The 12485-nt window shown below is 41.6% G+C and overlaps 1 protein-coding gene across 1 annotated transcript in view; it reads left to right on the top strand.

Annotated features, from left to right (window-relative positions):
* The window catches only part of LOC117513461 (phospholipid phosphatase-related protein type 4-like), a 155574-nt gene extending 146960 nt beyond the window's left edge, over positions 1-8614 (top strand). Inside the window, 2 exon segments of the mRNA XM_034173645.1 lie at positions 7241-7670; positions 7673-8614. Of these exon segments, the coding sequence (XP_034029536.1) occupies positions 7241-7670; positions 7673-8493 (1251 nt within the window). The 3' untranslated portion in view covers positions 8494-8614.
* Positions 8615-12485: the final 3871 nt, after the last annotated feature.

Below are 12485 nucleotides of genomic sequence, written 5' to 3'. Positions count from 1 at the left end.
TAAATTCCACGCATCTTAAATGTCGCAGCAGACATGGATTATCTGGAATTTGTTTTGGAAAGATTTCAAGGCCTCTACTGCCATCTACTGGCCAGTAGTGTTCATGGCAGTTCATGGCAGTATTCGTCCTGAAGATGCACAGACACTGTATATTTTTAATCACAAGTTAAGTTTTTCAAACTTAATTTACAAAAACTCTCGATGGGAGACATCAAAGTTTAAAAACAAAACAACAAAAAAAAAACATTACAAGACAGCTCTGCGGGGTTTGCACATGCACAGTGCAAGCGGTTGTACGCTTGTTGCCCCTCAGCAGCAGGAAACCCTCACGACGGCCAACCAGAATAATATCAAACAGGTTTGATTTTCATTCGACCATACGATCAGCAATCAGGAGGTGGTCATGAGATGTTAAATGTAGCTTGTTACTCCATGTACACCGGATGTACAATACACGATGCAGGACGCGCGATTAACCTGAAACTCGTTCCAAAAATTCTCACATGATAAAAAAATCATCTGAACATTCTCACATTCTCTCACATGCAAAACATGTTGTGATGACACTTGCAGGACTCCGTAAAAATGCCTGTTTTTACACATAAAAAATGGAATATTTTACAAAAGCACATCTGTAAACACCAACACATGACACACGTCACATTAACGTGTTGGTTTACATAGTGAATGACTGACCAATCAGTGTTTAGCAGAGGTATATTTTACCCAGAATCCTTTGCGATCTGTCTGTGTTTGTTAGAAACCCTCAGAATTAGTGCATTATTCAACATTAAAAAGAATATGTTATATTTTAACTTCATACAAACGGCAGAATGGACATTAATGGAGTTATTCTATCAGTATTCATTTTATTTATACACCAACCAGAAGTCAGTATGACTTTATTTTCCAAGACCTCCGCCTGACCGAGCATTGTGATTGGTAGAGAGTTGGCCTTGATGACTGTTCTCATGTGGCTCTGCACTATAAGCTGGGTAGTAAATAAGAAATTCCAGCGGAGACAGGATGTTCAAACATAGAAGTGTGGGTTCATTGTTTGGTCTGCTGTCGCTTTGATGTTTCCCAAGCGATTGTGGTGTTTAAACTCAATTCAGTTTGTTTAAGTAGTTGCAATATACTAGAAACAATACTGGAATTTATCGTTATCTGTAACTTCTGATACATTTTTGGGTGGTTTATCTTACCAAAGATAACTTTCATTATCTGATTATCTGTTATCGAAGTTAATTTTTTGGTTATCTGTGCCCACCACTGCTGCTACATGATGCTATTCTTAAACGTAGCATGTGGACATCGCATACTTTTAGAGCAATCACATTTTTAAAAAAATCTAATCAAATCAATTTTATTTATATAGCGCCAAATCACAACAAACAGTTGCCCCAAGGCGCTTTATATTGTAAGGCAAAGCCATACAATATTACGGAAAAACCCCAACGGTCAAAACGACCCCCTGTGAGCAAGCACTTGGCAACAGTGGGAAGGAAAAACTCCCTTTTAACAGGAAGAAACCTCCAGCAGAACCAGGCTCAGGGAGTGGCAGTCTTCTGCTGGGACTGGTTGGGGCTGAGGGAGAGAACCAGGAAAAAGACATGCTGTGGAGGGGAGCAGAGATCAATCACTAATGATTAAATGCAGAGTGGTGCATACAGAGCAAAAAGAGAAAGAAACACTCAGTGCATCATGGGAACCCCCCAGCAGTCTAAGTCTATAGCAGCATAACTAAGGGATGGTTCAGGGTCACCTGATCCAGTCCTAACGATAAGCTTTAGCAAAAAGGAAAGTTTTAAGCCTCATCTTAAAAGTAGAGAGGGTGTCTGTCTCCCTGATCTGAATTGGGAGCTGGTTCCACAGGAGAGGAGCCTGAAAGCTGAAGGCTCTGCCTCCCATTCTACTCTTACAAACCCTAGGAACTACAAGTAAGCCTGTAGTCTGAGAGCGAAGTGCTCTATTGGGGTGATATGGTACTATGAGGTCCCTAAGATAGATGGGACCTGATTATTCAAAACCTTATAAGTAAGAAGAAGAATTTTAAATTCTATTCTAGAATTAACAGGAAGCCAATGAAGAGAGGCCAATATGGGTGAGATATGCTCTCTCCTTCTAGGTCCCTGCCAGCACTCTAGCTGCAGCATTTTGAATTAACTGAAGGCTTTTCAGGGAACTTTTAGGACAACCTGATAATAATGAATTACAATAGTCCAGCCTAGAGGAATAAATGCATGAATTAGTTTTTCAGCATCACTCTGAGACAAGACCTTTCTAATTTTAGAGATATTGCGCAAATGCAAAAAGCAGTCCTACATATTTGTTTAATATGCGCATTGAATGACATATCCTGATCAAAAATGACTCCAAGATTTCTCACAGTATTACTAGAGGTCAGGGTAATGCCATCCAGAGTAAGGATCTGGTTAGACACCATGTTTCTAAGATTTGTGGGGCCAAGTACAATAACTTCAGTTTTATCTGAGTTTAAAAGCAGGAAATTAGAGGTCATCCATGTCTTTATGTCTGTAAGACAATCCTGCAGTTTAGCTAATTGGTGTGTGTCCTCTGGCTTCATGGATAGATAAAGCTGGGTATCATCTGCGTAACAATGAAAATTTAAGCAATGCCATCTAATAATACTGCCTAAGGGAAACATGTATAAAGTGAATAAAATTGGTCCTAGCACAGAACCTTGTGGAACTCCATAATTAACCTTAGTCTGTGAAGAAGATTCCCCATTTACATGAACAAATTGTAATCTATTAGATAAATATGATTCAAACCACCGCAGCACAGTGCCTTTAATACCTATGGCATGCTCTAATCTCTGTAATAAAATTTTATGGTCAACAGTATCAAAAGCAGCACTGAGGTCTAACAGGAACAAGCACAGAGATGAGTCCACTGTCTGAGGCCATAAGAAGATCATTTGTAACCTTCACTAATGCTGTTTCTGTACTATGATGAATTCTAAAACCTGACTGAAACTCTTCAAATAGACCATTCCTCTGCAGATGATCAGTTAGCTGTTTACAACTACCCTTTCAAGAATTTTGAGAGAAAAGGAAGGGTTGGAGATTGGCCTATACTTAGCTTAGATAGCTGGGTCAAGTGATGGCTTTTTAAGTAATGGTTTAATTACTGCCACCTTAAAAGCCTGTGGTACATAGCCAACTATAAAGATAGATTGATCATATTACGATCGAAGCATTAAATATGGTAGGGCTTCCTTGAGCAGCCTGGTAGGAATGGGGTCTAATAGACATGTTGATGGTTTGGATGAAGTAACTAATGAAAATAACTCAGACAGAACAATCGGAGAGAAAGAGTCCTAACCAATACCGGCATCACTGAAAGCAGCCAAAGATAACGATACGTCTTTTGGGATGGTTATGAGTAATTTTTTCTCTAATAGTTAAGATTTTATTAGCAAAGAAAGTCATGAAGTCATTACTAGTTAAAGTTAAAGGAATACTCGGCTCAATAGAGCTCTGACTCTTTGCCAGAGCTCTATTGTCAAAAAATGTAGCATAACTGTAAACAGATTTTCCACAAACTCCAGCTGTCTTCTGTATATAGTACAAATGACCACATCTAGAACCCGTGGTTCCCCAGGGGTCAACATCCTAATTACTAGTAACTGGTTTGCTGACCATTGTAGTGTTATACTTGATTAATCTCATTGACAGTACCCCATAGAGAATCTTTGGGGTGTTGTCAAGAGAAAAATGAGAGACATCCATCAGTAGATGAGCTGAAGGCCACACTCAAAGCCACCTGGGGCTTCCATAACACCTCAGCAGTCCCATAGGCTGATCTTCTTCATGCCATGCTGCATTGATGTGATAATTCCTGCAAAAGGAGCCGCAGCTAATTAGTGCATCAGTGAGTATACTTTAGAAGTTCCACATTTCTGTTTGTCGGGCCTTTTTAGCTTGTGATCTCATGAAATATCCCAGTATTAATACAATAACATGCTTTCACCCGGGTGAATATCTGTCATTTGGGTGACTAGGCATGGACGTCGGGCCTCTGAAAATGCATACTGCACGACAACGGCATGTTATTGTATTATTATCACTTACTGAGATACACAACACGTGGAATCACATTAAAAATATTTAATGTCATTTCAAAACGCACGACACCCAGCAAACGCATACATAAAAAGTTGGCTCACTTTAACTTTTGGTCGTGTTGGCTGGTAATGCGCTGCTCTACGAATTCGCGAGGGCGTCCCTCATCAAGCTGGCTGCTTGGCTGCTGTTCATTGTCTACTATCCATGAGAAAATCATCTGTAATATCCATATTGGGACCAACACACACTTCTCACCTTTTCATGTTATCGTCTGCGGACAGTTCTTGTGCTGCGCACTATGACGTCATCAGTTTATGCACAGTGGGCAGGTGTAGACAGGTAGCATAGATGTAAATCTATGCTACCAGCCCAGCAACGCCTCAGTAAGGATAATAATTAGGGATATCCATTTTCTGTTTGTTTATTTTTTGAGCCATAGGCTGTAATTATCAAGATTAAAGTAAAATGATTGAAATATGTTGTCAAGAATACAACCCCTGCAAAAATTATGGAATCACCAGCCTCTGAGGATGTTCATTCTGTTGTTTAATTTTGTAGAAAAAAAGCAGATCACAGACATGACACAAAACTAAAGTCATTTCAAATGGCAACTTTCTGGCTTTAAGAAACACTATAAGAAATCAAGAAAAAAGATTGTGGCAGTCAGTAACGGTTACTTTTTTAGACCAAGCAGAGGAAAAAAATATGGAATCACTCAATTCTGAGGAAAAAATTATGGAATCACCCTGTAAATTTTCATCCCCAAAACTAACACCTGCATCATATCAGATCTGCTCGTTAGTCTGCATCTAAAAAGTGAACACACCTTGGAGAGCTGTTGCACCAAGTGGACTGACATGAATCATGGCTCCAACACGAGAGATGTCAATTGAAACAAAGGAGAGGATTATCAAACTCTTAAAAGAGAGTAAATCATCATGCAGTGTTGCAAAAGATGTTGGTTATTCACAGTCAGCTGTGTCTAAACTCTGGACCAAATACAAACAACATGGGAAGGTTGTTAAAGGCAAACATACTGGTAGACCAAGGAAGACATCAAAGCGTCAAGACAGAAAACTTAAAGCAATATGTCTCAAAAATCGAAAAATGCACAACAAAACAAATGAGGAACGAATGGGAGGAAACTGGAGTCAACGTCTGTGACCGAACTGTAAGAAACCGCCTAAAGGAAATGTGATTTACATACAGAAAAGCTAAACGAAAGCCATCATTAACACCTAAACAGAAAAAACAAGGTTACAATGGGCTAAGGAAAAGCATTCGTGGACTGTGGATGACTGGATGAAAGTCATATTCAGTGATGAATCTCGAATCTGCATTGGGCAAGGTGATGATGCTGGAACTTTTGTTTGGTGCCGTTCCAATGAGATTTCTAATGATGACTGCCTGAAGAGAACATGTAAATTTCCACAGTCATTGATGATATGGGGCTGCATGTAAGGTAAAGGCACTGGGGAGATGGCTGTCATTACATCATCAATAAATGCACAAGTTTACGTTGATATTTTGGACAATTGAAAGGATGTTTGGGGATGTTTCAAGATGATAATGCATCTTGCCATAGAGCAAAAACTGCGAAAACATTCCTTGTAAAAAGACACATAGGGTCAATGTCATGGCATAGGGTCAGTGTCAACAAGTAGATCTGATTTGATGCAGGTGTTAGTTTGGGGGATGAAAATTTACAGGGTGATTCCATAATTTTTTCCTCAGAATTGAATGATTCCATATTTTTTTCCTCTGCTTGGTCTAAAAAAGTAACCGTTACTGACTGCCACAATCTTTTTTTTCTTGATTTCTTATAGTGTTTCTTAAAGCCAGAAAGTTGCCATTTGAAATGACTTTAGTTTTGTGTCATGTCTGTGATCTGCTTTTTTTCTACAAAATTAAACAACTGAATGAACATCCTCAGAGGCTGGTGATTCCATAATTTTTGCCAGGGTTGTATATACAATTTTTAATTTGTGAAATAACTGACAGTTTATTTTGATCTTTTAATTTTTGAGATGCACCTATAAATAGCTTTTTTAGATTCCATCAGCACTGAGGATTAAAACAGTCCACACATTGCACTCAGATTGGTCTTCAAAACACAAAATTGCTATTTTGAAAAGATATTGTAGAACCAGTCTGTTCAGACAGTACTCTACATGTGCTTTTCAATATGTATAATTTTGTGTATGAAAGTGCACCAAATGTAACAATTTCAAGATAGAAATTTCAAAATGTTCTTTTTGCCTCTCAAGCCCTTCCCCTGCCTCAGTTGCTTCGTTCTCTCACTTCTAATGATTCACTTTTTTAAGACAAGTCAAGGGATTGATAAAGGAACATTTCCAAGTCACAAAATGTCTGTTTGACTTCCTTGATGTCAGTCATTAAAACATAGTGGTAAATGTATCTGTAGCAGGCATTTCTCAGAAACTGACTGCCTATCCAAGAATAAGACTCATGATGGAAGCAACCACGTTACCCATGACAAGACTAAAGAAGTTACTGACTTTTGTGACTATGATTGTGGAAAAAAAATGGTGGTGAAAATTTGACATTAACCAGTGACCTATGTAGATGTCTTTGGTACTAGGCCCCTAGATAGAGGTGCTTGACAACGTCAAACACATTGACACTTAGCAAACCTTTGCTAGAGAATGGGGTCCTGGTGCCTCCAGTGTTACTATGTGGTTTTTAGACATGGATGCTAACCAGAGGCCTAAAGAGACTGCATGTCTTGATACTGGTCTCTCTGCAGGACCTTTGGGTACCACTGGAATAACTTTGTCAAAACATTTGCTACATAGGGAGACTCAGATGAAGTGTAACACGTGCATCTTGACGGAACATCAGCTATGACATTATGGTCATGTGGCATGCTTCTCTTTGCGTAATCCAGCATGCAAGTGCCTCCTTGCTGAGGATCCATCAGTTGTAAAAGGCACAAGGGCATGCCAATGTATCACAGGCTGTGGCAGGGAGTGGCAGATAGATTGGTGAAGATGGGCCAGTTGTCTGCCTGGAAGATTACCAACAAGGACCCAGGGAGGTTCTGTTGTGTGGGCATTGGAGTAACAGACAGCACCAAGGTATGTTTCCAGACCAGAATTTGTAATGGTTTATGTTTCCTGTCTTCTCAGGGTCTCTATGCAGTTGGAAATTTTCAGCCTAGTGAGGACGCCAACAAACAACCCACTCCCCAGCTCCATCGGGCACCCTGCTCTTTACCTCATATTAGCCAGGAGGCTGTTCTCCATCACTTGCAGATGAAGGCCATGATGGCTGGTGAGCAAGGCATCCCCACCTCCTATTCTGAGGGTCTGCTCCACCGTGGCCCTCAACAACAGAGGCCTGATGACAATCTAAAGCATTCTGGTGCAGATATGGAATTGATAACTCCCAGCAGCCTCCCCAGCAAAGATGCCATACTGACCTTTAGTCACACCCTCCCCCGAATCCACACCTCCCAAGCCATGGCTGCTTATGAGGAAGTAGCTAGACATCATGCTGCCACACTGCATCATGCCTCCATGGATTCCAGCCGCTCAAAACAACTTCTTTCTCAATGGAAAGTAAGAATAACAACCACAAATGCGCCTTAAGGGTCCCCGACTCCTTTTCTTCCTCTGTAGATTCCGCATCCACCCAACCCTCTATAAACCCCCACCATCACGGCAGCATGGAACTTCAATCGAACTCTGACCCATCAGCTATGGGCCTGGACAGAGGCTATGATAGCAGCAACCAAGCATACATAGGGAAACTGGCCACAGGCTCTAGCACCACCCTGCCCAGTAACTGCAGCGGCATTACTGGAGGAGCCAGGATTCCCATGCAGTCTAGACCAGGCTCCTCACAGTTAGTCCACATACCAGAGGAATCAAATGAGAATTACAGCACCTCTCTGAGAACAGTGGGAGGAGGAGAAAATGAGAGGATGCCAACAGTTAACAGCACAGTTCAGGCAAATTGGCAGACAGCGGCAGAGAAGACTGCAGCTTCCAGAACTACTGACAGCGGGCAGAACACCCAGCCACGGATCATGCAGGTTGTTGCTATGTCCAAACAGCAGGGCCTACTTCAGAGCCATTCCAAGAGCCTAGATGAGAGCAGCATAGGCTCTAACACCGTTGGGAGCTGCCAGGGCTCTATTCGTTACAAAATGCTAAGTGACCAAGATCCCAGCAGCACCACAGGCCCCAGCTCACTAGGCAGCAACACAGGCAGTATTTCAGGGAGTACTGGAGCAATTGTCAGAGTCGAAGCTCACCCTGAGAACAACAAACCAGTCATTCAAGCTCCATCCACAGATGGAAGTGGGTCTTGGAGGTGGCAATCCCTGGATCATGGCACCGGCTCTGGGGTGGTGGTGGAGTGGGAGGTGGGAGTTTGAAGCAGTCGTTTGACCTCAATGATCTAAACAGAGATTCAGAAGGCTCTGAGTCTATACGGGAAGGGTCCATTGAGAGGAAACATGCTAAACCCATCATTACCACCGCCAGTGTTAGTACACCACCTGTTGTTACTGTTCACACTCAAAGCACCAGCCGTCTGAGCACAAGCTCCATCATCAGGGTCTGCCACCTACGGTGTCACTCCAGGGGAGGTAGTGTTTCAGGGTCAGATATATATATATATACGAGGGCTGTCCGTAAAGTATAGGTCCTTTTTATTTTTTTCAAAAACTATATGGATTTCATTCATATGTTTTTACGTCAGACATGCTTGAACCCTCGTGCGCATGTGAGTTTTTCCATGCCTGTCGGTGACGTCATTCGCCTGTGAGCACTCCTTGTGGGAGGAGTCGTCCAGCCCCTCGTCGGAATTCCTTTGTCTGAGAAGTTGCTGAGAGACTGGCGCTTTGTTTGATCAAAATTTTTTCTAAACCTGTGAGACACATCGAAGTGGACATGGTTCGAAAAATTAAGCTGGTTTTCAGTGAAAACTTTAACAGCTGATGAGAGATTTTGAGGTGATTCTGTCGCTTTAAGGACTTTTCACGGTGCGAGACGTCGCTCAGCGCTCTCAGGCAGCGTCATCAGCCTGTTTCAAGCTTAAAACCTCCACATTTCAGGCTCTATTGATCCAGGACGTCGTGAGAGACAGAGACGTTTCAGAAGAAGTCAGTTTCAGCATTTTATCCGGATATTCCACTGTTAAAGGAGATTTTTTTAATGAAAGACGTGCGGACGGGTCCGCGCGTCGGGACGCAGCCGACGCGGCGCGGCGGCACAGGAAAAACCTCTGTGTTGATAACCATTTGTAAAATCCAGGCGGCTTTTGATGGCTTTCAGTGGAGTGAGTATATGAGAAATTGTTTATCAGCTGGAGATGTTCCAACTTGTCCTCAAGGCTTCCAACAGAGGTGTTTTTCCTGTGGCGGAGCGTCGCGGCGGCTGCGAGCCGACGCTGCAATCCGCCCGCACGTCTTTCATTAAAAAATCTCCTTTAACAGTGGAATATCCGGATAAAATGCTGAAACCGACTTCTTCTGAAACTTCTCTGTTCTCTCACGACGTCCTGGATCAACAGAGCCTGAAATGTGGAGGTTTTAAGCTTGAAACAGGCTGATGACGCCGCCTGAGAGCGCTGCGCGACGTCTCGCACCGTGAAAAGTCCTTAAAGCGACAGAATCACCTCAAAATCTCTCATCAGCTGTTAAAATTTTCACTGAAGACCAGCTTAATTTTTCGAACCATGTCCACTTCGATGTGTCTCACAGGTTTAGAAAAAATTTTGATCAAACAAAGCGCCAGTCTCTCAGCAACTTCTCAGACAAAGGAATTCCGACGAGGGGCTGGACGACTCCTCCCACAAGGAGTGCTCACAGGCGAATGACGTCACCGACAGGCGTGGAAAAACTCACGCATGCGCACGAGGGTTCAAGCATGTCTGACGTAAAAACATATGAATGAAATCCATATAGTTTTTGAAAAAAATAAAAAGGACCTATACTTTACGGACAGCCCTCGTGTATATAATATATATATATATATTATATATATAATATAATAATATATAATTATATATATATGAAAAACAATTTCATGGAGACATGCGATGATCCAGATCCAGTTCCAGATCTGGATCTCAGATCCAGTTTTCCCACTCTCTCAAAGTAAAATAAATTTTTACTTTCATTGAAAGGAACAGAAAGTGAAAGACGAGAAAAGGAACTTGCCACTCACCAAATAAGTCCACAACATCAAAGAAGCCCCCCACATGCATCACGAGCGCACGTGCTTGCACAACCGCCAGCCAATTGATTAAAGGCCAGTTGATTAAAGGTCTTCACACAGATGGACAGCCAGAGAATGTCCAGGTCCACTTGCGCGCGCATAATGTCCATTGCAGCTCTGCCTTCGGCTAAACTTCTGTCACGATTGTGGCACGTTAGAGAGTCCATTATCTCCTGAAAATAGCATCTTCTGAGTTTTTCCAATATGAAACATACATCTGCTTGTCCAGGAAGTCTCTAAAAACAGTGAGGTAGAGACAGTCAACATCATGTTCACAGCAGCAGTAAACCAGCATCCTGCTTCGCAAACAGAAACATCACTACAGTTAGGTTCCAAAATCCAACAGACTCTGACAAAAATTAATAGTTTTGGGTTAAAGTGTGTCGTCTCTTCTGTAAGTCTGAGCCATCTCTTTCGGAGAAAAGCTCCAAAGCTTTGTTATGAGACATAACCGCATTTGTTTCCCCCATCTGTTAAACATTCTAATAAGTACGTCACATGCCAAGAATTGCAGAGTGAGACGTTTTCCAGAGATGCACCTGTTAACTTGCTCCGACCACTAATTATGAGCACATGTGCGAGGAGAGACTTACAATCATGAATCCTTTGATGTTGTGTTACTAAAAATGTGCAACATGTCCTTTAAGTTTTTAAATTACATTTTTACATTACATTTTTCCAGTGTATGTGCTCCTCAGCTTATTGAATTCTTTTTTCTGTTTCCCTTTCCTCAGGAGTCCACGCCTTTGGTCTTTGTGCCACAGCCCTAATAACTGACATCCTCCAACTGATGACAGGCTATCCAACACCTTACTTTCTTACTGTGTGCAAACCCAACTACGTCATGCTCAACTTTAGCTGTGAGCAAAACCCTTACATCATGGAGGACATCTGCTCCGGCAGTGATTCAACAGCTATCAACCAGGGCAGGTGAGATGGCAAAATGCTTCTCACTTTGTCAGTCATGTGTTTGTGTCAGTGCACATGTACATACAGTAGTGTTCAGAATAATAGTAGTGCTATGTGACTAAAAAGACTAATCCAGGTTTTGAGTATAGTTCTTATTGTTACATGGGAAACAAGGTACCAGTAGATTTTCACAAATCCAACAAGACCAAGCATTCAAGATATGCACACTCTTAAGGCTATGAAATTGGGCTATTAGTAAAAAAAAAAAAAGTAGAAAAGGGGGTGTTCACAATAATAGTAGCATCTGCTGTTGACGCTACAAACTCAAAACTATTATGTTCAAACTGTTTTTTTTAGCAATCCTGTGAATCACTAAACTAGTATTTAGTTGTGTAACCACAGTTTTTCATGATTTCTTCACATCTGTGAGGCATGGAGTCAACCAACTTGTGGCACCTTTCAACTGTTATTCCACTCCAAGATTCTTTAACAACATTCCACAATGCATTCACATTTCTTGGTTTTGCTTCAGAAACAGCTTTTTTGATGTTACCCCACAAGTTCTCAATTGGATTTAGGTCCAGGGATTGGGCAGGCCACTCCAAAACATTAATTTTGTTGGTTTGGAACCAAGATTTTGCTTGTTTACTAGTGTGCTTGGGGTCATTGTCTTGTTGAAACACCCATTTCAGGGGCGTGTCCTCTTCAGCATAAGGCAACATGACCTCTTCAAGTATTGTGACATATCCAAACTGATCCATGATACCTGGTATGCGATATATAGGCCCAACACCATAGTAGTGCTTCACTGTCTTCACTGTGAACTGTGGCTTGAATTCAGAGTTTGGGGGTCGTCTCACAAACTGTCTGCGGCCCTTGGACCCAAAAAGAACAATTTTACTCTCATCAGTCCACAAAATATTCCTCCATTTCTCTTTAGGCCAGTTAATGTGTTCTTTAGCAAATTGTAACCTCTTCTGCATGTCTATTATTTAACAGAGGGACTTTATGGGGGATTCTTGCACATAAATTAGCTTCACACAGGCGTCTTCTAACTGTCACAGCACTTACAGGTAAAACCAGACTGTCTTTGATCATCCCGGAGCTGATCAATGGTTGAGCCTTTGCCATTCTGGTTATTCTTCTATCCATTTTGATGGTTGTTTTCCGTTTTCTTCCACGCGTCTCTGTTTTTTTTTGTGTCCATTTTAAAGCATTGGAGATCATTGTAGATGAA

The sequence above is a fragment of the Thalassophryne amazonica genome, chromosome 1 (genome assembly GCF_902500255.1).
Source record: "Thalassophryne amazonica chromosome 1, fThaAma1.1, whole genome shotgun sequence".
Lineage (NCBI taxonomy): Eukaryota > Metazoa > Chordata > Actinopteri > Batrachoidiformes > Batrachoididae > Thalassophryne > Thalassophryne amazonica.
The sequence above is the reverse complement of the archived record's forward strand: the minus strand, read 5'-3'. Positions and strand labels throughout refer to the sequence as shown.